Source organism: Dromiciops gliroides, chromosome 1 (genome assembly GCF_019393635.1).
Source record: "Dromiciops gliroides isolate mDroGli1 chromosome 1, mDroGli1.pri, whole genome shotgun sequence".
Classification (NCBI taxonomy): domain Eukaryota; kingdom Metazoa; phylum Chordata; class Mammalia; order Microbiotheria; family Microbiotheriidae; genus Dromiciops; species Dromiciops gliroides.
Genome location: NC_057861.1, coordinates 742,215,851 through 742,242,208, shown reverse-complemented (window position 1 = coordinate 742,242,208; position 26,358 = coordinate 742,215,851). Strand labels below are relative to the sequence as shown.

Here is a 26,358-nt window from a genome sequence, read left to right as displayed (position 1 = left end):
TACTTGCATCCTCACCTCATCATGACAGTGTATGACTTGTGACCTTGGCTAGTTGAGGGATTTCTGTCTTCCAGAGAAGAGTTACTTTATAGCTCTTTCAGATGGTCTTATTTGTCTTTTGGAGTTGCTCCAAGCCTGTGATTTCATCAGTGCAGTGTGGAAATCCCCTCTGAGGATACACATCATCCGCTGTCCTGTCCTTCCTGGAGGCCGTGAGGTTGTCTCTGGCTCACACTCAGCCAGCCACATGCGAGCACTCAGGTCTTCCTGTGAGGCTCATCCTCTGCCATGCTTCCCTCTCTTTACCAGTTTTGTAAATGTGGCTTTCAGTTGTCTGGACTCTGCCCAAGTTAATACTGTGACTTCATTCAGACAACACTTCCGGTAACCTTGTGTTGTCAATTCTTAACAGGAATTGAACCCACTGGAAACATGGTGAAGCAGCCGGCCAGATTTACAGTGGACACTATTAGTGCTGGACAAGGAGATGTGATAGTTTTTGTAGAAGATCCCGAAGGCAACAAAGAGGAGGTACGTAGACTTGAGGATCCCACTTCTTCCCTGGGTCAGTACTTGATCACAATGTGTAACGCGTAAGCCGGGTTATCAGCTGCCTCCATTAAACCCAGATGAGCTATGGTACCACCTGCCTTCAGCCTTCACCCCCTCTTTCTGCCAATAACATCCATAGCCACAGCTGATGGCATCATTTACTGGGTAGAACTCTGAGTGGGCTCCCCATGGACATTGAAAGATGAAAAGGATATTTGATTCCCTATTTTGGGAGAGAGACAACTCTCCTTCAGTCACCATCAATAAGCATTAATCAATTAATTAGTTAATTAATTTAAAATAAGTATTTATTATACACCCAGTATATAGCGTGCCCTGTGCCTTGGGGGATACAAAGATGAAATGAAACCATACCTGTCCTCACAAAACTTACTTTCTATCAAGGAAACAATATCTACACAGATAAATGTGTCCAGAGTATTTAAAAGGTAGTTTGGGGGAGGAGATAAAAGATGGAGAATATACCTTAATATCAGATGCCTTTTTAAAAAAAATTACTACAAGGGATGTTTTGACTGTAGAGGCTTTCCAATATGGCGGTGTCACCATTATCAAAGGCTGGATATGGATATTCTACGATGGAAGAATTATCAATCCCTAGAGACTAGGGTGGGTGGGTGTCTTTAAAAATGAATAATGGATTTCAGGCTACCCATCTCTTCACTAAAAGAGAATTAAAGTTTGGTGTGTGTGTGTGTTTTTGTTTTCATGAGTTGATGACCAAATGGCCATTAATATTTGTTTCACACTTTAGAATTCCTGTTGATTTTACGTATGACTTGGAGAAGAGGTGGTCAGTGATCCCAAGTCAGTGGCTTGAGTGACTGGCCCAGCAGGATATTGGCTGCTGGCTGAGACATTCCTTCACCTTTAGTTTGAGGTCTCTAATAGTTCCTGGTGCTTCTGTTTCTAGGCACAAGTGACTCCAGACAGTGATAAGAACAAGACTTATTCTGTTGAGTATCTGCCTAAGGTCACCGGACTTCACAAAGTAAGATTTGGGCTTCTGGGGTGATCTGTCTGAGCTGATGCCTCTGAGCTGAGGCATCTTTAACCCTCACTGTTTAACAAGGAGATGGTAGCTAATTGTTTTAGATTTATTGAGCTTCACTTTGGACATCCATTGCCATGACAGAGGACATTCATTGAGCTTGCTTTAAGGAAATCTCTAAAAGCAAAAGCAAAACAACTTCTGCTTCCCGAATGAATAAATCATTAAACTGTGGGGTTCATCATTAATGTAGCCGCTTAAATAATTTATACCTCATTAGTACTTAGTTTTAAGGTCACTTCAAGCATTTCTCCAAGATTCCTTAAAAACCTCATAAGGAAAAGAAGCAGCCTGAGAAATCAGAATAGAGAGGGATATGACAAAGCATGCTAGCAGAGGGACTTTTTCCCATCCAGGATCGCAGGGTGATGGTGGAAAAACTAATAATAATAACAATAGTAATGATGAAAATAACATCTATATACATTTATATACATGCCAGGTATCATACTAAGCATAAAAAATATCATCTCATTTGATCCTCATATGTAAGTCTGGGAGGAAATTGCTCTTGTTCATTTTACCTTTGAGGAAACTGAGGCAGATAGGTTAAGTGACTTGCCCAGGGTCACACAGCTAGTAAGTGTCAAGTGTCTGAGACTGGATTTGAACTCGGGTCTTCCTGAATCCAGGGCCGTTGCTTTATCCACTGCGCCACCTAGCTGCCCCTTTTTGCTGGTTTTACAGCAACTATTATAAGCTCCAGGATGGGGGTGATGGGGAGGAAGTCCTTTTTATCCAGAATTTCTAATAGAAATACGTTTACCATTCATTTTCATTGTCAGTATTCCTAACTTTGAATTTTATAGTTGTCAATCAAGAGGCAGCCAGGCAGAAGATGGACCTGGGGGCAGCCATGATATCAAGATTCTAGTCTTGTTTCCCAGACTAATAGCCCTCTGTGCCTCAGTTTCCTTCTCTCTGACATAAGGGGATTGATGCTGAAATGCATTTAGAGTTAGAGAGCAACTGTTGGAGTTGGGAAGACCTGAGTTTCATTTGAAACCTTCTGCAGATACTTCTTAGCTGTGTTGACCTTAGATAAGTCACTTAACCTCTCTGTGCCTCAGTTTCCTAATTTATAAAATGGGAATAATAGTAGCACCTCCCTAACCCATATGTTAAAGCTCTTCTTTCTCCTCTTCTTTTTCCTCCTTTTCCTCTTCCTTCTTTTCCTCTTTCTTTTCTTCTTCCTCTTCTTCCTCCTGCCCCCTCAATTTCCTCCTAACGAGGGAGTTGGACTACATGGCCTCTAGGATCTTCCCTTCTTGTTCCAACTTTGATTCTATGGTCCAATGATTAGGTCCCTTCCAGCGCTAACATTATATGCAACAGGTTTTTTCCCCCAACTTGCCTTATTTTTTAAGGTTTACTCAGTCTTTTTTATTTTCCATCACACTCACTCAATTCATGACTTCTTTTCCCTGAGGCACCACCTCCTCCCACTCTGATGAAATCTTCCTTTGTGTCATTGAAAAAACAACAGCTCAGCAAAGCCAACCATCCAGGTCCGATCGTGTATGCAGTATTCTGTAGCCATAGCCCCCTGTTTCTCCACCAAGAGAAGAAAAGAGTGGTTCGTCCTCTCTTCACTAGGATGGAGATGGTCAGCCTAGGTCATCGGATTTCGGCTGCTTTGCTGACTATTACAATGGGGTTGGACATGCCTGAAGCCCATTTCTCTGTTCCTTGCAGGTCACAGTTCTCTTTGCTGGTCAACACATCTCCAAGAGTCCATTTGAAGTCAACATTGACAAGGCCCAGGGGGATGCTAGCAAAGTGACAGCAAAGGGACCTGGCTTGGAAGCCACCGGCAATATTGCTAATAAGGCAACTTGCTTTGACATCTACACAGCAGGTAGAGTCGCTTTTTTTTCTAGGACATATTGGGTCTTCCTCTAATATTATTATTATTTTTTTAATCATTTCTTTCTTTTTTTTTTTTTTTTTGTGAGGCAATGGGGGTTAAGTGACTTGCCCAGGGTCACACAGCTAGTAAGTGTTAAGTGTCTGAGGCCAGATTTGAACTCCAGTCCTCCTGACTCCAAGGCTGGTGCTCTAACCACTGCTCCACCTAGCTGCCCCTTTCTTCTAATATTATGACCCTGGGCATGTCCCTTCATTTCTCTGAGACTCAGCTTCTATAAAAGGAGGGGATTGGCCTCCAGGGTCCCTTTCAGCTCTGAATTCTATCCTCCCCCGAGGAGCTTAACTTCTATTGGAGAGAAACCACATGTACACAATGTATACAAGGTAGCATTTTGGGTGGGGGTGGGGGTGGGTGCAAGGTGATATAGGCAGCAGTGAGACCTCATATAGGAAGGGGGGGGCGTGTCATTGAGATGAGTCCTGTAGACAACCAGGGATTCTAACAAGAGATGTGAGGCAGGAGGGCCTTGCACGCTTGGGGAAAGGAGTACAAACAGACTCAGCTGATGACTTCTCAGAGACCTTCTATCCCATCAAGATTAGCTTTCTCTTTTGAGGACGGACAATCTTGTTCTTCGCGTGTACCCCTTTCCCCCTCCCCCAAGCTTGGACAGTGGGTGTCAAGTCTTCCTTGCATTTCTATATTATTTCATGCTTTTCAGGTATGTTATCTTTTTTTACAAATGAGGAAACTGAGGCACCAAACAATTAGACAGCTTGTCTCTGGTTACTGGGTGAACTAATGGCTAACTTAACTTTTCTTGGTATTGATTGTTGAACTTCTGAAAGGTTTTTTTTCCCCTGGGGATAGTTTGTTTTCTCCTTAGGCTTAAAATATGATTTTTGCAGTCACATTTGGTAAAAACCATATCTCGGCTAGGGTTTCCTAACCTCTTTCACGCAATGTTTTTACCAGAGGAATCTAAGCATAATGCAATCAGCAGGCAATTATGTGACCAACCATTCTATCATGTGGGATGCAGAGTAGACTGGAGGGTCTTCTTATCGCTTGGGTGGTGAGTTCCCGAGGAAGGTGTCTGACCTCTTACCGAATGGTGGAACTTATTTTCAGGAGCTGGTGTGGGAGACATTGAAGTTGAGGTGGAAGATCCCCAAGGGAAAAAAACTGTCGAAATTGTCATGGAAGACAAAGGGAACCAGGTCTACCGCTGTGCCTACAAACCCATTCAGGCTGGTCCCCATGTGGTCAAGGTCTCATTTGCTGGAGAATCTATTCCCAAAAGCCCCTTTACTGTGAATGTCGGTGAAGGTAAGTACTTGGGTAGGACACACATCCTTCTAAAAAGAGTCATTTGTTGGTGTTATTTCAGAGAGTACGTTGAATTGCCACTGTCTCCCTAGGAATCTAGTTGATAAGGAATGCCTTGCAGGTTTCTTTTTTGCAGGTAAAAGTGACTTTCTGATTGTAAAAGGCTCGAAAGTTGACAGCACAAAAAGATTTGTGCTTTCTTTGGCACCATTGGCTTCAGAGAAAGTGAACTTAAAGAATAGACTTCTTTCTCCAACTTCTTCCTTTTATTTTTTCAACCCTTCATTCTCTCCTAAACAGTACTGAACTCTGTTTCTCCTTATCCTGTCCTCTGCTCCTGCACTCTGCAGACTTCTCTCTCCTGATCCGTTTCATTTTGGGGATTTCGGACTTCACAACGAATAATGGCTTCCTAATTGAGAGGGGTTGTTCCGAGACGGCTTGCTGGTAAGGGGTGGGCAAGGCGGTAGTCCTGGTCCTTTTAGCTTGTGCCATAGCATGTCATGCATGCCATATTTGGGGTCCTTGTGGGTAAAAACCAAACTGTGGTCATCTCTGCATCACTGATCAAAACATGATGGAGCCCCCACAATCGTGGTCATCAGGGTACCATCAGATGGCACTAAAAAGGAGCTCTGGCCTCTGTCTCTGTTTCAAATGCCAACATTAGCTAGTGGCTTGATTTACTTTAGTCTTAAGCCTTTTAATGTTATGAAACATAAAGGTCAATCACAACTTACTCTCTGAATCTGTAATCCATCATAGAATTTTTCTTGCCCTTTAAATTATTCCATAACACACTAAACAAGAATCCTTTTTTTTTTTAAATAGTAGAGCCCTGTCAAGATTTATTTCTATTATGACTAGCTGATTTCTCACTCCCCTTGACACTGGGCACAATTATAAGTTCATAACCAATGTTGTCTCTCAGAGACATATTTCAGGAAAGGATTTCAATTTTTTAAAAAAATCCCATAAAAGGGATTGAATAGTTGGCCCTTCTCTTTATGGAGTAAACAGCTGAGGTCATTGGCCCCTGCATAAGAAATACCTTCCTCTCTTCTACAGAAAGTTAGTATTCTTCTTTTATCTTCTAATCGCAGAGGAACCCAGAAATGGGGAGCTGGGTGTCTTAAAACTCCAGTGACGAGGGATGGTGAAGTCAGCAGTCAGGACTTAAGAAAAAACTGTCCTGTTCTACCCATTTTGTCCAATAAATCCCCATTACCTTTGCTAATGAGACTTTTCCACTTATGTTTACTGTACATTTATTATTGTTTTTGTTATTATAAGCATAGTCCATTTCTTTAAAATGCTCTTCCATTTTGTGGTCTTTTCAAGAGTGGGTGAACTGGAAGCAATTTCTGACCTTTTTTTTTTTTTTTTTTTTTTTTTTGGTGGGGCAATGAGAGTTAAGTGACTTGCCCAGGGTCACACAGCTAGTAAGTGTCAAGTGTCTGAGGCTGGATTTGAACTTGGGTCCTCCTGACTCCAGGGTGGGTGCTTTATCCACTGTGCCACCTAGCTGCCCTTTTTTTTTTTTTTTAAACCTCCTTTTAACTGGATACAGAGCTCACATTGAGCAGCAGTTTTTGGTAAGGATTCATGGCTGTGTACATGCCAACCATTTTATAATGTGTATTTCTTGAGCCTCAAACAGTCTCCATTAGGAGAGATTGGGTTGGATCAATCGGCTGTTTTTTGTTGTTTTTGTTACATTTCTTCTCCTCCTTGACTCTATCTGGCTGCTGCCTAGGAAGGAAAAAAGCTTTTAAAATGGCTGACCCAGAGTCTGGCACCCAGTCAGACATTTAAAATCACATTAGTTGATGGGAGTTTTAAAGTAGTCTTGGAAAAGTCCAATGTTTCTAATTATTGGGCTCTTGGGCAGAGCAGTGGGGTTTGCATGGAATCCAGCTATGTGGTCTGAACTCTACCTTCCTTCTCTGAGATGGAATCAATGGGAGGTTCTAGCTGGTCCCAGTCACTCATCGGGCCTGAGCCGATCGTGCTGGCTCTGCTTCCATCTGTGGCATGGCTGGACAAAGCCGCGCTTCTGTTTGCTGGCTTTGTGTGTTTTTTGAATGGGACCTTGGGTCTTGGGGGCAGTGTCAGCAGTTTTTTGCTGTAAAGTAAACGTGGTTGTTGTGTTTTTTGTGGACGGCTGCCTTGGCTGGGGAAGGTGGACTTGGGGAATAAAAGGCTGATGTGATGCCTGAAATGTGTTTGCAGCCTGCAATCCAAATGCCTGTCGGGCCAGCGGTCGAGGCCTGCAGCCCAAGGGAGTGAGGATCCGCGAGACGGCCGACTTCAAGGTGGACACAAAATTGGCAGGAAGTGGGGAACTGAGTGTGACTGTGCGAGGGCCCAGTAAGTATCGTTTGCCCCTTTTACTGTCAAGTCAGACAAGCATTTATTGAGTGCTGGGGATATAGTTTTGTGTCTCAAGAAAGTCACCCTCTAAAGAGGGAGACATTGCATAAACAACTATGTATGGACAAGGTGGATACAGGAAAAATGGGAGATAATCATGGAGAGAAGACTCTGTCATTAAGAAAAAAAGTTTTGCACAGTACCATTTGGGGGTGTGGTTGGGGGGTGGGACAATAAGAGTTAAGTGACTTGCCCTGGGTCACACAGCTACTAAGTGTCAAGTGTCTGAGGCCGGACTTGAACCCAGATCCTCCTGAATCCAGGGCTGGTGCTCTATCTACTGTGCCACCTAGCTGCCCCCCGATACCGTTTTTATAGCACTGTAATTTCCCTCAGCATCCTGCCCTCTCTCAGAGAGCCATCTCATGTCACAAAGTAGTATTTTTAAAGCAAGAAGAAGAGGAAAAAAATCAGTGTAACTGATCAAAACATTGAAAAAGTCTAAAATATGTGCTGCACCACATGGATGGGTTGCTTACCTCGGCAAAGAGTGGGGTAGGGATGTCTTTTCATATTTCCTATTTTTATATTCATAAGCTATGTTTATTCTTTGTAATATTGCAAAACTTAGCCTTGGGCAAATCACTTTATCCCTCTGAGCCTCAATTTCCCCATTAGTAAAATGAAAGGGTTGAACTCCTTCAGATCTAAGGTCTTGTGATCCTGGCTTGTATTGATCCAAGTATGGTTTTCTGAGTCGGACTTGAGTTCTGGAGTCTGGGGAGATGGCCTTGGACCAATCATCTACCTGCTCTGAGTGTTCATCTTAGTCCAGAAAAAAGCAAGAGCCAGGAGGGCAGGGGCTATTCTTTATTTTATTTTATTTTATTTTTTGAGCCAAGCACAGTGCATGGTGCCTAATAGCTACTTGAAAGGTGCCTATTATTAATAAAGGAATTTATTTCTGTTCTGTCATAAATATCATGCCTTCCTGCATGGGAGGATCATCCTGAGATCCATACGGGATGACAAGATATGGAAGTGCTTTATTAGGAGAAGTGGGGAGGCAATATCTTCACCCTTGAGACACGGGAAGTGCTTCCTATATCCCTGTGGTGTTGAGGCCTCCTGGCATCCCCTGTGGTTGACCCCACCTACGCCAGATCACTCAGCACTGGCCTTCTTCTCCTTTTTACTCCACCTGGAATTCATCTGGCACCCAAAAGCCATTGAGTGAAGCTTTGATGGCCACACCCTTTGACAGATGGTGCTCTAGCTATTGTGAGGGAGAGACTGGCTCCTCATATTCTTGGTTAATTCCATTCCATTCAGCAAACATTCTTTGAGTGGCTGCTCGGTTCTCAGGGCTGTTCTAGGTTTTGGAGAGAGGAAAACCCAAACAAACCAAATCTGGCCCCTGCCCTCAAGGAACTTACCATCTACTTTATGAAGACCAGTGCTGAGAGAGCTAATTTTCTAAAAGGTTGATGTTATATGAAGGGGTTCCATGTACTATTGGGTATCGGGGAAGCGGGTCAGCTCCCATTTCAGCTTCTTAGCTAATGGGGAACCATCCTTGTTTTTAGCTACATATTCCCCCCTCCAGGGAGACATGAATTTTTGCCCTTCCCTTTCTCAATTGTTTTTTGGCTTGTGTTTTGTTATTATTATTATTTTAAGCAATCAAAAGTAGCTTCAGGAGATTCAATCATGGGGGCCCAGAAGTCTTGTGCTTGTTGTTGTGCCATGGTCCTGAGTGGGGGGCGGGGTGGTCACAGTGTGTCGCGTCAGGGAAGGAATCCTGTACTGTTTGGGCAGATCAAACTCTACCAGCACCTAAAATTGGGCACGACTTGTTGTGTGGGGGGCTGATCCTAGAACAGCGTTCAGGCAGCCCTTGTTCTGGGCCTGTTGCAACAAGAACTGAAGAGCTGTTTGACCTTGGGTCCCATCCGTGACTCAACTCCTTTCCTTGCCAAACCACCAGGCTAGACAAAAAGCAAGTTCCTGCCTGGTGCCTCAGACTCAAGTTTTAGGTACAGTGGCTAAAAAACTGTTCTTTTGAGAAGAAGCCTGTGGGGATTTTTCAAGTTCAATGTATCTCTTTGCTTGACTGGCTTGGATAGAGACACGCTTGTCCCGAGAATTCTGAAACAAGGGATGTTCCCTAGACTTTACAGTGCTAGCTCTTGTGACCCCTGACCAAATCACTTAGCCTCCCTACCTCAATTTCCTCAACTATAAAATGGGAATAATAATAACACCTACCTCCTGGGGTTGTTGTGAGGATCAAATATTTGTAATAATAGGTATTTGTTTACTAAATAATAAATACTTGAAATAATTTTTAGAAAAGCCCTCAGCGCAATGCCCGGCACATAGTAGGTTCTTTATAAATACTTATTCTCCTTTCTCTCCTCCCCACGGCCCCAACACACAGAAGAGGAGGTTTGGGTTACTGTGTTGGTAGATAACGTGATGTCGTGGGTAGGGCATTGGCCTTCATCCATGAAGAGCGGAAAGGGGTCCCAGAAAGAGTGTTTACTTAGAGATGAGGAAACTGAGGCCTTTCGCAGAACAACTGGGACTTTCTGAATTTGCAGTCATTACTTCCCCTGAAATGAAGGGGGAGAAGCCGCATGACTTTTCTGTCATTTGCCTTAAAATCTCTGTGATGTGATCCTGTCTTTTCTCCATGTAGAGCTGCTCTGGCTCGCCTTTCCCTTAAGGTGGGGCTTGGAAAGTGTGGGAACCCGCTCCTCAGTGTAGGAAGAAGTTGGCTTAGATGGAATGGTGGGGATTGTTTATGTTCTGTTTATCTGAGTTCCTCCGCTCCCATCACAGTCAGTTAAGGTTTATGATGTGTCATTAAAAGTAGCATTTTCTCATTTGGGGAAGGACTTTATCTGAAGGGAATTCAAATTTCCATTTAGAGAGGCCCCAAGGCCTGTCTCAAGTATGGCCATCAGCCAGTGAACAGCCTGGGTGAATGGATGGCTTCCCCTTCCTGCCCAACCAGGTTTTTCATCTCTCTTCATGGACAATGAGGGCTGTCCCTCACAGGTCTCTGAGGTGGGGCAACCATTTACTGAAGGTGAGTCCTTGATCAAGGCTTAGGAGGCCTCTGAGATGCCTTGATCCCTTTGCAAGGGCTGTGCCCACCATCGACACCTTCATCAAGGCCTATTGACATTACTTTGATCCCAGTGGAACAATGGGGCTGCCTCTGTTGGCTCACTCTTTTTACATAACCACCTTGATCCGTTGTCCCTAAGTCGGTCAACAAGCATTTTTTGAGTGCTTACTGGGTGCCAGGCATTATACTGGGTGCCAGTGTACAGAGAAAGGCAAACAACAAGTGATATGCTCAAGAAATGTAGGTTGGAGTCTTAGACTCCAGTCCTTGGACTCCAGAACCAGTGTTCTTACCACTGTCATATTCTGCCTCACCTCCCCAGTGCTATTTTTGGTTGGTAACTCTGCCCTCCATCTACCACTGCTTCCATTTCCCCTCTCCAGCATTCTCTAAAAGTGGGCATGCTAGCCTCCATTGATGGCAATTTACTACCTCCTAAGTCCTCTGTGGCTGTCAATGATCAGATGACCGCCTCAGTTCTTTTCTCTAAAATGAGGGGATTGGACCTGGGAGATTCCATTCTCCCCATCTGCATTTCACAGATGAGCCTCAGAGATGAAGTACCTTGCCCAGGATCTCGGGGCTAATAAAAGCCTGAGGCAAAATTTGAATTTGACCTTCCTGATACTAGCTCTGGTCCTCTAGCCAAGGTTGTTAATAAATTTGATTATCTAACAAATACTGATGTTCAAATAGAATGAGCCATAAAATCTCCAATAAAGCCCTAAATCCTGCACTCTCTGTGTTGACTAAAAAGATCAACTTGAACAAAATAATGGCAGTAAAAATGAATAGTATCTCTTTTCTGTGCATGTGTGTACATGCTTATAAATGTTGTTGCTTTTCCCCTTAATTTTAGGAGACCTGTGTAAGCTCTTTTAATTCGGCTTCATGCTGTAATACTTCATTTTTCTTTCCATCTTTCCATGTAATCTAAATATTGTTTGTGGCCAAAAAAAAAAAAACCCAAGCAAATAAACCCCGAGCTGTTCCCTTGTCTTGCTGTTGACATTTTTCCCCCCTCTATTGATCAATATTGGCTATTGGATCATTGATCTAATTTGGCGTTAGTCTGCACTCACTTTTCACTAGAAGACCATCCATTCTTCTCAAGGAGTGGCTTGGACTTTCTCAATCAGCCTCCAACCTGTGATCTCTTGTGAGGATAGAGCTTGATGTTCCTGGTACACACTAAGTGACTGACTCTGTGATTGCAGTGGTATAGGGACCTCCTGGAGGAGAGAACATCCTTCACCAATGCAGGTCTGCACCTCTTCTGTGGAAGTGCAAAGAATATCGGTCCCCTGAAGCGGCTGTGTGTATTCGAATTCACAATAATCAAAGTTATAATTATGTAAAACACGGTCACTGGTTTTAGCTCAATGCAAATATGTCTTCTCTCACTTCAGAGGATTCATTATTCCCACCAGTCCACAGCTAAGCAGTTGCTTGGAAGACTAAAAGCTTAATGGATTTGCCCAGAGAAACAGTCAGTATGTGTCCAGGGCAGGACTTGGACCCAGGTCTTTTGGGACTTTGAGGCCAGATAGAGTTTTTGGCAAGTCTGCGCTCTGTGCTGTGTGATGGTCAGCTCTCTCTCTTCATAGTGCCACATTGACTTGGCACACAGTAGGTGCTTAATAAAGGCTACGGCTTCAGTTTCTGTATATTAGTCTCAACAAGCCTGGGATGAGTCACCTCCGGTCTGCAGGGTCCCTAGGTGTCCCACCCTCCACCATTGTCCCTGCCAAAGTTGCAGATATTTAATGATAATCTTCATCTCTCTGTGTGTGTCTGTGTGTTCCTTCAGAGGGGCTGGAGGAGTTGGTGAAACAGAAGGGCTTCGTGAATGGCGTTTACACTTTTGAGTACTACCCAGGAACTCCTGGGAAATACGTCGTGGTCATCACGTGGGGCGGACACAACATTCCAAAGAGGTGAGTGTGAGCCCAGGCAGCTCTTCTGCCCAAGTCTCTGCCCCTCCCCATTAGATCTGGCACCTGGGTCGGAGCCACCAACTAATCTTTTCCCGGATTCAATGAAAGCAAAGAGAGCCGCTTTGTTGGAAATCTTTGGAGAGCAGCAGCAGACATTTGGCCCGGAGTCAAGCGAAGTAAAAAGCTGCTGGTGGTTTCAATTTCCTGCTTTCAATCAGTGGAAGCGACTTTGGGCCGGTGGGAGGGAGGAGGCCAGAGGGACGGGTACATGTCGACAAGGAGACTCGTTCATTTTTTCATGACTGACGACTCTGTTCTCTGGGTAAACCTTAAAGCACCACATAAATGTCAGCTGCTATTATTACGATTTGTTGGAGCACGGTTAGGTGGAATTAGTCCTGGAGATTTTTCATATATCCTTAGGGACCCGAAGAAACAAAGGGAGCTAGTGTGGGACTTTTTCTTGTGGGGGTTTTCCTGGTACCCCTCTGTGGAAATTGCATAATCTCCCAGCAGTAACACATCGTTTGAGAGACAAGTCGTAGGAGCAGGCTCTGAACCCTAGCTTCCTGACTCAGAAAATACGGCATGTTACCGGGGATAGGAAGCTGGCCTTGGAATTAGGAAGACCCAAGGGCAAGTCTCACCCCTGATACCTACTGGTTACGTGACTATGGACCAGTCACTTAACCTCACTGCCCCGGGCAACTCTCTAAGACTAGGAAGTTACAGATCAGTTGCTGATCTGCGTTGGTGGAGGGGGTTTCCTCTCCTGGGAGTTTCCCCCACTGATGAAATCATGGTCGAACTGAGATGGGAGGAGGCAATTAAAAAAAAAATTTTTTTTGTTTGTTTTTTGTGAGGTAATTGGGGTTAAGTGACTTGCCCAGGGTCACACAGCTAGTAATTGTTAAGTGTCTGAGGCCGGAGTTGAACTCAGGTCCTCCTGACTCCAGGGTCGGTGCTCTATCTACTGCACCACCTAGCTGCCCCAGCTAGGCAATTTATATTTGTCTTCTATAAGTCAGTCAGTAAACATCAAATGCCTACCATGTGCTGGGTCCTGTGCTAAGTGACAGAAGGAGACAAAAGACAGGGCTTGCCCTCAAGAGCTCACAAGCTAAAAGGGGAGATGAAAAGTAAACACATATATTCAAATAAACTCTAAGTAGCTAAATTAGGAAGTCAAAGCACTAGAATTTAAAGGGGTCGGGAAAGGCTTCCTATGGAGGATGGGGCTTTGGTTGGCACTAAAAGAAGCCAGGGAGTCAGTAGTTGGAGATGAGGGAAAGTCAGGAAGATGCTGGGGGATGGAGGGACCCCCCTGAGCAGTAGTGAGGAGGCCGGTGTCACTGGATTGGGGGTAAGGTGAAGAGGACAGGAAAGGTAGGAACGGAGGCAGGTGATACGGGGTTTTGAATGCCTGATGCAGCTTTTTGTATTTGCCCCTGGAGGTGATAGGGAGCCATTGGAGATTACAGAGTAGGGGGATGACTTGGTCAGACCTGTGTTTTAGGAAAACTGTGACTGAATGCAGCACTGGGGCAAGAGCTCAGTGCAGAGTCAGGAGGACCTGAGTTCCAGTCTTGCCTCTTTCCTATCCTGGCTGTGTGTCCCTGAGCAAGTCACTGTACTAGTGACTTGTCCTAGTTAGTGTGTCCTAGACAGCTTTCTATACCTATAAGTTGGAGAATAGTTGCTAGCCAGCACTGGTGAAGGGAAATTCTTCATCAGGAGTTTGTTAAACCAATGAACTCACATATTTCATTCAAAATAAAAAAATAAACAATAGCATCATATCAAGTCAGTGATCATCTGTTAAAGCCCTCTTATATGCCAGGTGCTGTTCTGAGGGACATTTTGTTGTTGTTCAGTCATTTTTCAGTCGTGTCTGACTCTCCATGACCCCTTTTGGGGTATTCTTGGCAAAGACACTGGACTGGTTTGCCTTTTCCTTCTTCATTTCATTTTACAGATAAGGAAACTGAGGCAAACAAGGTGAAGTGACTTTCCCAAGGTCACACAGCAAGCACATATCTGAGGCCAGATTAGAACTCAGGAAGAGGAGTCTTTCTGTAGGCCTGGCTCTCTATCCACTGCACCATCACATAAGGAAGGACAAAAGACAGTCTGTCTTCTCAAGATGTTCTCAGGCTAATGGAGGAGACAGGACTCAGGAGATGTGTTTCCATATCACAGAATGTGTGGAGGGGAGTAAGGTATATGTAAGACAGGAGAGGGGTCAGGTTATGAAGGGTTGTGAATGCCAAACAGAGGGTTTTATATTCGATTCTGGAGGTAATAGGGAGCCACTGAGGTTTATTGAATGAGAGGCTGGCATAGTTGGACTTGTGTGTCAGGAAAATCACTTTGACAGCTCAGTGGAAGGTGGACTGGAATGGGGAGAGGGGTGAGAAAGGGAGACCTGCAAGAATTTTATTGCAGTCATCCTGGTGTGAGGCAAGGATTCACAGTCCCAGGGTCGTGGCGATGTCATAGGAGGGAAAGGGGTGTATAACGAAGGTAGACTTGAAAAAATATTTTAACAAAAAAACCAAAGGTCAACTTGACTGGTGTCAACCACAGATTAGATGTAGGGAATGAGAGTGTGTGGAGCCAAGGACAACACTTGGTGTGAGCCTAGGTGGCCAGCACTGGCACCCTGGACAATAATGGGAAAGTTAAGAAGCGGGGAGGGATTGGCGGGGGGAAAGATACTGCGTCCAGTTTTGAATGTGATGAGTGTAAGATGTTTATGGGGTATCCTGTCTGAGATGTCTGTTAGACAGTTGAAGAGAGAGGTAAGGGCTGGATAAATAGATCTGAGAATAAGTCAGCATGGAGATGGTAATTGAATCCATGGGAACTGGTGAGATCACAAGTGAAATAGTATGGTGGGAGAAGACAAGAGGAACCAGAACAGAGCCTAGGGGGACGCTAGCTGTGGCTTGGATGAAGAGGAGACTGAAAAGAAGCATTTTAACAGGTAGAAGGAGAACCACGAGAGAGTATTCTGTTTTCTTAAATTACTTAGCTAAATTTGTCTTGATTTTCTCCGACCAGATTTTAGCCCTTTTTGACTGTCATGGATTTCCCCCCCTCCCACCTTTGGCAATGTAGGAAAGCCTTGGAGTTCCTTCTTAGAATAGTATTTTAAAATGCATAACATAAAATACATGGGATTGAAGGAAACCAGTTACATTGAAATACACTTAGCAAAGTATTTTTTAAAAACGAAGTTGCAAACTTCAGGTTTAGAAGACCTTTGTGGACAACACTGTAGGCAGGGGATGCTAAGAATTGGGGATGGAGCTCCCCCCTTCAACAAGTATAATGCTAAATAAACCAGCAGAGGGCAGGAAGACCTGAACAATTTCAGGCTGGAACTCTTGAGTTCATGGGAAGAGAATTTAAGAAGAAAACATTTTCTAGATTGCTGGCGTCTCCATGGAGTAGTGGGAGGGACTCTCCTTCAGGTTTCAGGTTGGTCAATAATTCTTTATTATGAGATGGTGGATTAGAGGCAGCCCAGCTGAATTCTCTCAACATTCCCCTGTGGAAAACTTTAAAATAATGACTTAAATCACATTTTGGAGTGGTAGAGCCAATGAAAGGTCAGAGAGAGACACTTTTCTGGCCTAAGAAAACTCAGAAGGTTGGTAAGTCCATGATACTGGGGTGGAGGCCTGTCCAGACACCACACACGGTGGTAGCAACAGCTGCCATGGGAGCTCTCAGGCTAGAAGTGATAAAGGGTGGGGAAGAGGTTGGACTACTGGTCCAAGGAAGAGCTTTTACAATGGGCAATGCTTGCACCTCACTCTCATTGGAATTGGTTTAAAGAAGGGGGAGAGAGAGTGTGTGTGTGTGTGTGTGTGTGTGTGTGTGTGTGTGTGTGTGTGTGTGTGTGGTTGTGTTAAGGAAATTATCAGGAGATTTTTACATTTAAATGACAAGAAGTATTCACCAAATTATTCTCACTAAACACCAGTTCTACTTATACAAAGAAGACTGGTCCCAATTCTGATTGATCAGCCGTGTGTGTGTGTGTGTGTGTGTGTGTGTGTGTGTGTGTGTGTGAATGTGTGTGTGTGTGTGTGTGTGTGTGTGAATGTGTGAATGTAAACACACTCAGTCATGTATAGAAATGTAACTTACTTAATAAGAAAATGGGGGAAGGGGAGGGAAATCATAAAACGGATGGTAGATTAAGGGAGGCAGTGGTTAGGGGCAAAATAGGCTTTTGAAGAAGGACCAGGGTGGGGGGTGGGGTGGGGGGAGTAAGCAGAAGAAAATGGGATGGAGGGAAATACACAGTAATCATAATTGTCATTGTAAATAGGATTACCTCACCAATAAAATGGAAGTGGTTAGCAGAATGGATTAGAAATCAGAATCGAACATGATGTTTCCAAAGAGACACCACTTGAAACAGGAAGATACACAGAGTTAAAAGAAAGGGTTGGAGCAGAGTCTAATATGCTTTACCTGAAGTAAAAAAGGCGGGGGTAGCAGTTATGATCTCGGACAAAGCAAAATCCAAAGTAGACCTAATTAAAAGAGATAAGGAGGGAAACAATATGCCAAAAGTTATCATAGACAATGAAATAATATCAAAACCTTTTACAGCAAGTTTCTCTGATAAAGGCCTCATTTCTCACCTACTGCTGAATATAGAACTCAGTCACATTTGTAAAAATAAGAACCATTCCCCAATGGATATGTAGTAAAAGGATAGAAATAGGCAGTTTTCAGAAGCAGAAATCAAAGCTATAGTCATATGAAAAAATACTCTAAATCACTGTTGATTAGAGAAACACAAATTAAAAACAACTCTGAGCTACCACTTTACATCTATCAGAAATGACAAATGTTGGAGGGATTTTGGAAAAATGGGTACACTAATGAACTGTTGGTGGAGTTGTGAATTGGTCCAACCATTTTGGAGAACAATGGAACTAGGCCCAAAGAGCTATAAAACTCTGTATATCCTTTGAGCCAGCAATACCATTACTAGGTCTGTACTCCAAAGAGCTGAAAGGAAAAGGACCTATATGTACAAAAATATTTATAGCAGGTTTTTTTGTGGTGAACTGGAAATTGAGGGGATGTTCATCAATTGGGGAATGGCTGAACAAGTTGTAGCATATGATTGTGAGAGAGTACTGTTGTGCTGTGGGAGATGATGAGACAGGTGATTTCAGAAAAACACGGCAGGATCTGTATGACCTGATGCAAAGTGAAGTGAGAAGAACCAGGAGATCCTTGTGCACAGTAATAGCAACGTTGTAATGATGATCTACTGTGAAAGATTTGACCACTCTGATCAATACAATACAATCAATAACCAATACAATAATCCAAAACAATTTCAGAGGACCCATGATGAAAAATGCCAGAGAGACAACTGATGAGCTCTGGGTGTGGTTTGAAGGATACTTTTCTCACTTTATTTTTCTTGCAATATGGCTCATATGGAAATATGTTCTGCATGATTTTACATATATACTTGATATCATATTGATTGCCTTCCCATTGGGTGGGGAAAGGAGTGGGAAGGAGTTTGAGGATGTAGAACTCAAAACTTAAAAAGAAGAAAAGCCAGCCAAAAATAAATACCAGATTTTAAGACATTAATTCTCAATTATTAGTGTGTCTTCTTTCCTAATGCAAGCAAATGTGTTTCCTTCTAGCCCCTTTGAAGTCCAAGTGGGCCCTGAGGCTGGTGTTCAGAAAGTAAGAGCCTGGGGGCCCGGTCTCCATGGAGGCATCGCTGGGAGGTCGGCAGACTTTGTGGTGGAATCCATCGGCTCAGAAGTTGGATCACTGGGTAAGCTTATTAACAAAATGGTCTGTCCTCTGAATGCTATGGATAACCCCATGGATTTATTCTTGTCCTAATTCTGTCTCTCCTCCTGCTCTCTAAGCAGAACCTGTAGTGGGAAGAACACTGGCTTTTGGTTCAGGGGGCCTGTAATTTACCTCTGGCACTTAGTAACTGTGTGAGTTTGATCAAGTCCCTGCATATCTCTAGGCCTCAGTCTGCTTGTGTGTAAAATGGCTGCGATGAGAGGCCCTTCCAACTCTATATCCGTAATCTCAGAAGTCATTTAACCTCCCTGAGCCTTGGTTTTCCCATCTGTAAAATGGACTCAAATGAGACTCCCTCTAGTTCTAATGTTGCCCTGTGATCCTCTCTGTCTCATAGGGATGTTGAGGGTATATGAACAGGGACTGTTGGGTGGCTTTTGATGGACACATAAATGTGGCGATTTCTTCTGACCCCCGCTCCGCCCCGAGAGTTGTTTGCTTCACAGCTCTTGTGACCCAACCAACGATAAACTCACTCATGTCCCTGACCTGAGAATCTCTAGAGTCCCACTTATAGCTTTGTTCAGTAAGAGACTGTGGATGACTTTTAAAAACTTGGACTGGACCCTGGCTTCCAGCTCTCTCTTGGTGAAGGCACCGTGCTTGTGCCCATGATGAAGGGGATGTAACCACTGGCCACTGGTCCTCTGCCTGGCTTTCCCCCCATGACCTCATATGTCTTTTGCCATCTCTTAGGGTTTGCCATTGAAGGTCCATCCCAGGCCAAGATCGAATATGATGACCAGAACGATGGTTCCTGTGATGTGAAGTATTGGCCCAAGGAGCCTGGGGAGTACGCCGTGCACATCATGTGTGACGATGAGGACATCAAGGACAGTCCTTACATGGTCTACATCCAACCGGCCACAGGAGACTTCAACCCAGACTTGGTGAGAAGGCGTCTTGGTCCCCTACAGGCTCCCCCCATTGCTTCTTTCCCAACCTATTTATCTATGAGTGTGAGTAAAGTCCACACGGACTAGTGGAGGATGTCCCATTACAGTCTCCTCAGCTGCTGTTGTTCCCCCAGCCTCCCAAAACATCATCTGGTATTTGTCTCTGTGTTCTATGACCTTGTATTTGTATGAGGGTGTTGTCTCCCTTGAGAGAGCCAGGACTGTTTCGTTTCTGGGTTTGTATGGCCAGTACCTGACATGCACTGGTGCTTAATAAATAAATGAATGAATGAATGAATGAATGAATGAATGAATGAATGAATGAATGCCTGTGGGTTGATGGATTCATGGAGGCAACATAAGACTCCAGAGTCCCATCTTGCCCCTGATTCTTAGTCCTGGTGTATTTGTGGGCAAGTCTCCCTGGGCCTCAGTTTTCTCATCTTCTGAAGTCCCTTCCATCCCTTGATCTTTGATCTATTATGGATCCTTTGAAGAATTTTTTTTTAAGCGGCATTTAGTCTTTTAGCTAGGACCGGGCAGATTTTCCAGCCTGAGAGCTTGGCCAATTCCTTTATCCTCAGGAATGTTCATATACATATGAGAAGTATTGTCCCTAATGGATAGAAGGCTGGGTTTGAGCCTTGCCTATGATGTGTACTAGCTTTATGACCTTGGGCAAGTCTCTTGAATTTTTCCCATCTCCAGGCAACTATCTGAGGCCAGGTTATAAAGGAGCTGCCCATCTGCGTTTGTGGAGGGAATTTCCACACAAGGAATTATCTACCTGGATGAAACCCCATGTATGGACTAAAAAAGCAGAAACAAAGTTTTCTTCCTCTGCTCCTACTGACCTCCAACTAAAATACCACCGTCTATGGGAAGCCTTCTTCCCCATCCCCTATTAATTCTAGCACCTTCCCTCTGTTAATTTCTTGTTTATCCTGTATGATGCTAGCTTTGTATAGATCTGTTTGCATATTGTCTCTTCCATTAGATTGTAAGCTTCTTGAGGGCAGGACCTGCCTTTTGTCCCTTTATATCCCCAGTGCTTAGCACAGTAGTATATAGTAGGTGCTTAATAAAGGTTTTATTTTCTTCCTATTCCTCCCTTCTTGCTTCTACTAATCAGTAGTTCAGCATTTTTTGAATTTAATTTAATCAAATTTTTTTCAATGAAGAAAAATCTGTTTTCTATCCTTACCATCTCCCCACACTGGCTAGGGGGTGGAGTTAGAATAAGAAAAACAAAAACCTTGAAACAAATACATAGAAAAGCAAAGCCAATTCCTCCATTGGCCATATCCCAAAATAGATCACATTCTATACCTCGGTTCTATCTCCTCTCTGGCAAAAGGTGGGCAGCATGTTCCTTCATGGGTGCCCTGGGGTCATGGAGTCAGTCACTGCTATGATTAGGGTTCTTAAATCTTACCAGGTCAACAAGCATTTGTAAAGTGCTGTGCATGTGCATGTGTGCATGTTTGTGCACATGCATACACCTCATATACACACATAAGTATATGTATTTTTATGTTCCCAAATTAGATAACAAGGTTATTTTGTGGGGGGAGGCTCTTGCAGCTGGGGAAGCCAGGAAAGGTTATGTATAGAGTGCTACATTATAGGTGGGAAATACGTGTCATTTGACTAGCATGTGGCCCATGGATTGAGAAGTTGGTGAGACTGTGGGTGAGGAAGGCTAACAGGAAACCAGGCACTCTCCTGGACAGGCTGGATTCAAGTCCACCTTGTGCCTCCCATCTCAGCCAAGCAACTGGTGGTTTCATCCTCTCTCAACCCCCTCCCCCTCCTCCAACTGCCAACCTTGTAGAGTGTTCTCTGACATTTGGCTTCTGACTCTTATTAAAGCAGTAATGGTGACACTGACATGGACGTTCACTCTTATCCCAGTTACCATCCTCTGTCACTTTTTACTAGGGTTCAGGCTATGGGTCGGTTTTTCATTCGTTTTTAGTTAGAGAGGTGTCTTTATCTCTCCAGTGGAGGCCAATTACCTTCCCTTCAATTAACAGGTGCACTGATTCAGGGGAAAGCTCCAGTGATAGAATCTCATCCTCTCACAGTCACTCCACCAACAAGAATTTATTAAGCACCTGCTGTTTGTGTATTCCAGGCACTGTGGTGGAAACGTCGTATTTCTTCTCAATTTTAGAGTGGATTATTTTTTTGTTTTGTTTTTTTTTTTTTGGTTACTTCTTAGGAGAAAGCGCCTCATTCTTTCCCTGGCTCCTTATTTGGATTTAATTTGACTTGTCCCCTTTTTCCTGGAATGCCACATTAGTATAATCATCATCTTCTCTTTTTCCCAGGTTCAAGCCTATGGTCCAGGATTAGAGAAGACTGGTTGTATCGTCAATAACTTGGCAGAATTTACTGTTGATCCTAAGGATGCTGGGAAGGCGCCCTTGAAGATCTATGCTCAGGTCAGTTCATGTAGGTCAGTAGCTGGGGGGTCTTTGCTGTCTGGGGATAGGAGACACTTCATAAAAGCCAGCTGACCAAATAAAGGTACTTTGGGTCTGGTGACACCAGGCAGATTTTTTTCCTGAACCACAGCCCTAAGATGACTAGAGATGAAAGGTGGTAACCCCTTCTCCCAGCTGGGCCCCTTGGATCAGAGGCTGCACATTGTGCCTGACCACCAAATGGGTCTCTTTACTTCTTCAAGACTGATTGACCCCGTGGATCCCCAGGAGTTTTCCAGCAAAACAAAATTAAATTGTGGGAGGAAAATAGATACTGAAAAGTGGGAGAGGGAATTGGGATCAAGAAGTTGTAACTCAAAGAGACAGAGGAGCCTGTCAACCTTCTGCCCACTTGTAATGACCCCAAGATATAAGAGCAGAAAGAAACAGGAGTCAGTAAGTAGTGGTATCTTTCCATTTGGCCTTTAAAAAATATCGAGGCAATACCATGAATCACCTCTCTTAAAAGTAGTCCATTCATTCTCTTTTATTTTATTATTATTATTTTTTGGGGGGTGAGGCAATTGGGGCTAAGTGACTTGCCCAGGGTCACACAGCTAGTAAGTGTCAAGTGTCTGAGGCCGGATTTGAACTCAGGTCCTCCTGAATCCAGGACCAGTGCTCTATCCACTGCACCACCTAGCTGCCCCCATTCTCTTTTTTTTAATAAGAGGATGGCTTGCACTTCCTCTCTAAGGTCTTGATTGTTTTCAGGATGGAGAAGGCAATCCCATTGAGATTCAGATGAAGGGCAAGATGGATGGAACCTATGCCTGTTCTTACACACCACTGAAGCCAATAAAACATACAATTTCTGTCGTCTGGGGAGGAGTGAATATCCCCAAAAGCCCATATAGGGTAGGTAATTGAACACAGGATTGGGCAGGTTGTGGTCTGGGACAAATTTGCATGGGTCAGAAAATAGATGGTTAAGCAGAAATCTTCTAGTAGAGACCCTTGGGTCTCTTAAGACTTAAGACTTGACTTAATAGTATCTTGCAGTGGGTTTCCAGCGATAAAGAAGACCTGCAAGGCTGTTTTTGTCTGTTGATTCAATGGATTTCTGAATAAAGACAGTTTGAACTGTGTCTCTAGGTTGGCGTTGGTCAAGGGAGCCACCCTCAGAAAGTCAAAGTGTTTGGTCCTGGTGTGGAAAGAAGTGGTCTAAAAGCCAGTGAGCCCACTCATTTCACCGTCGACTGTACAGAGGCAGGGGAAGGTATTTTTATCACTCTTTCATTCATTGCCCTTGTTGCTAAGTGTTGACTCTTTCGATATAAAAAAATCTCTGAAGAAAAGCTAACTCGAAATTGAAAACTGGGCCAAAAGAAAATCATCATTCTTCTTATGCATCTGCTCATTAATGTCTAAACACAAGTCCCTCCAGATGCATGTTGGTGCTGACGTTCCCATGGGGTTACCAGGAACTGTAAAAAGGACATGATTGACATGAGACTCTTTGTAACACGCCTTTCTCCTTTTACCGGGCGTTAACAATGGCTTATTTCAGGTGATGTCAGTGTTGGCATTAAATGTGATGCTGGAGTCCTGAGCAAGGATGAAGAAGATGTAGACTTTGACATCATTCACAATGCCAACGATACGTTTACAGTGAAATACGCACCCCCTGCTCCTGGCAGATACACCGTCAAAGTTCTCTTTGCCGCCAAGGTTTGTCAGTGGTTCCAGGAAAGGTCTGGGTGAAGGCAGGGAGGGAAGGGAGGTGGTTACCAGCATCTCTGGTTGGCACTCAACACAAGGGGTGTTGCTTGATTGGACAGGTACTGACAAACCAGCCCATCAGCACATAGGGCTGAGCACCGTCCTGTTCCTAATCAGTGCCCTTTTCCTTTCAACCCCCAATCTTCCTTAGGGTTTGGCTTGTTTGACAGTTTCCTAATGAGATCATGAGACATCAGTCTGAAACACTACTTCCTCATTTTATCAGAATTAGCCACAAAACTTGTTTTCCCTATGGATAGGTCACACCCAGGATTTGATGAGGTATTCATTCAAGTCTCTTTTTTAAAGCCCGCTGCTTAGTTTATGGCAAGGTCACTCCAGGAACCAAGCATCCCCCATGGGGGTATGGTCCATTGGGCTTAAAATGCTCTTTCAGAAAGAGAGGCACTTCTTTTTCCCAATAACCAGGTGTGAGGGCAGTCATTTTTGAAGTCTATTTAGAGGAGCAATATAAATAAAAACAATGACCATGAAGAGGCAGCAAAAATTAATTACAAGGTCAAGAGCCTTTCTGGGGAAGAATCTACACTGGTGGTAACTATTCTGGGTTCAGTGTGGCCAATTATACTGGCACTGGACTGGCTTTCTCTAGCCTGTCTGCAGAGAATTTTATTTTTTGGGGGGGGGGTGCCCTTGGAATTTATTGCTGGTGGTGGCTCTTCCCCTTTATAATATAATAATACCTCTGTCCTGGGGGTGGTTTTTATCTTTTTACTCCCATTCCTTCCTTACTCCAATTTTTTTGGGTTAGATAGGAAGCATTCTTGGTTCACTCTGGACTTTCACTTAACAGTATCTCTCAGAACCTCTTCTCCCAAGCACAATCCACTTGTTTTTGGTTTGTTTGTTTGTTTTGTTTTGTTTTACGGGGCAGTGGAGTTTAAGTGACTTGCCCATGGTCACACAGCTAGTAAGTGTCAAGTGTCTGAGGCCAAATTTGAACTCAGGTCCTCCTGACTCTAGAGCCAGTGCTCTATCCACCGCGCCACCTAGCTGCCCCCGCAATCCACTTGTAACCTAGAATCTGTTGGGAGCTCTTGGTGGGTATAATCCCTCTTCTAATGGAGATTAGCAACTCATTCAGAGTTGCTTGACCAGTTACAAATTGTCCTTAACTAAAAATAGATGGGCAATGCTGATTCATTCAGATGTTTGAATTGAGTAAAATGGTCACTAAAATGGTAAAAGCTGCCTTGCAAAGAAAAACTGAAGGAAGGATAGCCCCTGTTTCTTTATTATTATTGGTGGGGGTGGGCGGAAGTTAGGGTGGGCTGACCCCACCATTTTATTTGTATATGGAGCTCCCATTGAAGAAATTCCCTGCCCAGGCAGTTGGGCGTCTGCTCTGCCAGTTACCCTTCAAGGCTTGCCGGGGGCAATGAGAAATTCCCATGGTGTGCCTAGGATCAGACAAACCAATATATGTCAGGGGTAGGACTTGAATCCAGGTCTTTCTGACTTTGGGATCAGTTCTCTTATCTACCAGGACACAAAGACTCAACCTAGAATCGTAGAATGTTTGAACTGAAAGAATCCTAACCCTCATGGGATCCAAACCAACTTTGCTCCCCCTGCTTTTCCTTTTCTTAAATAGCTGAGGAAACCAAGGTGTAGAAAAGTGAATTGGCTTCCTCCAGTCAGTGACGACAGGCACCTTTTTATATGGACAGTATGGTAGAGTGAGCTTCAGAGTCAGGAAAATGCAAAGGTTCAAATCCTACTTAGGAAGCATCCTGACTGTGTGACTCTAGGCAAGTCACTTCTCAATACCCCCAGCCAAATTTCTGAGACCACAAGGTACAGTGTGCATGGTGGTTTGCATTCACAAGAGTTTACTCACTGGGAATTCCCTATACTTGTGAACTGATACTTGAATGGAGAGAGAGAGAAAAAGAGAGAGAGAGAGACATGGGTACCAGCATAGAGGCTGTCCCGCTGTATGCCAGAGTCTCCTAAATATAAAGAAACTTATGGGTACCAGGTGATCAACCCATGACACTTAGAAGCACCAGAGCCTGACTTGAACAGAAGGAAGCTTGAATCCATTTGGGATTGGTCTGGGGGGTTTCCCTGTTGAAAATCTGTTTTTATTTCAGGAAATCCCTGCCAGTCCTTTCCGTGTCAAAGTTGATCCTTCACACGATGCCAGCAAAGTCAGAGCAGAGGGCCCCGGGCTCAGCAAGGCAGGTAAGGTGACCCTCCCACAAGTAGCTTCTGCAAAGTATTTGGAGATAAAGATTGGCATGCTTGCTTGATTTAAAAAAAAAAATAAGGCGTGGGTGATGGCTTATCTCTACAAAAAGTAGATCGTGTATCAGGAGTGTTGATTTAGAAATAGGAAACACTTATATCGTGGCACCTTTCCAGATGGGAAATAAGAAACAGACTAGGGTGAGAGGAGCCAAGAGCACGAAGCCTCACAGCAAGCACTGACCCTTGGGCAGACCTGCTTGACCAGTTCCTCAGGAGAGTGGTTGCCCATGTTCTCACTTCAAAGTGTTTCTTTTCAGGGGTAGAAAATGGAAAACCAACTCACTTCACCGTCTTCACCAAGGGGGCGGGGAAGGCCCCACTGGATGTGCAGTTCAGCGGTTCTCAGCCTGGGGTCGCTGTCCGGGATCTGGACATCATTGACAATTATGACTATTCTCACACTGTGAAATACACACCAGTCCAACAGGTGGGTGCCTTTCTCTTTTGGCCACAATGACAGGGTTACCCCCTCCCCAAAAAGCCATTTTTGTTTGTAAACGTTAACAGACAGAGTTGGGAAGGATTTGACCTTTAGCGGACACTCTGTTTTCTTGCTTTGTTCCAGCCTTGTCTGGGAGGTCTTGATGCTTACCCTCACAGCTCACACTGAGGAGGCTCTCGATTAAAATAGTCTAGAGCCAAGGAAAAACAAAGTGGCGAGGCTTCCCTTGTTCTGAGTTTTTTGTTTTGTTTTGCTTTTTTCAGTCCAGAGAAGATACCTAGTCCCATAACAGGGAGCATTTGCCTGGCCTGGGTTGGCATGTCGGTTCATTGTGTGTGATGCTGTTTTTGTTTTAATTTGGACTGAGGAGAGCCTCCCTGTAGAGCACAGATCTC

General features: G+C 44.1%; 1 protein-coding gene across 3 annotated transcripts in view; it reads left to right on the top strand.

Moving 5' to 3' along the window:
* FLNB (filamin B) overlaps window positions 1–26,358 on the top strand; it is a 155,909-nt gene that overhangs the window by 72,159 nt on the left and 57,392 nt on the right. For all 3 annotated transcript variants that reach the window (XM_044004166.1, XM_044004156.1, XM_044004148.1), the window contains exons 5-18: window positions 413–531; window positions 1,487–1,564; window positions 3,320–3,482; window positions 4,626–4,823; window positions 7,056–7,193; window positions 12,143–12,269; window positions 17,963–18,099; window positions 18,837–19,030; window positions 21,370–21,483; window positions 22,240–22,383; window positions 22,621–22,744; window positions 23,036–23,196; window positions 25,365–25,455; window positions 25,779–25,948. In XM_044004166.1, the coding sequence (XP_043860101.1) occupies window positions 413–531; window positions 1,487–1,564; window positions 3,320–3,482; window positions 4,626–4,823; window positions 7,056–7,193; window positions 12,143–12,269; window positions 17,963–18,099; window positions 18,837–19,030; window positions 21,370–21,483; window positions 22,240–22,383; window positions 22,621–22,744; window positions 23,036–23,196; window positions 25,365–25,455; window positions 25,779–25,948 (1,958 nt within the window). The remainder of the gene's footprint in view (window positions 1–412; window positions 532–1,486; window positions 1,565–3,319; window positions 3,483–4,625; window positions 4,824–7,055; window positions 7,194–12,142; window positions 12,270–17,962; window positions 18,100–18,836; window positions 19,031–21,369; window positions 21,484–22,239; window positions 22,384–22,620; window positions 22,745–23,035; window positions 23,197–25,364; window positions 25,456–25,778; window positions 25,949–26,358) is intronic.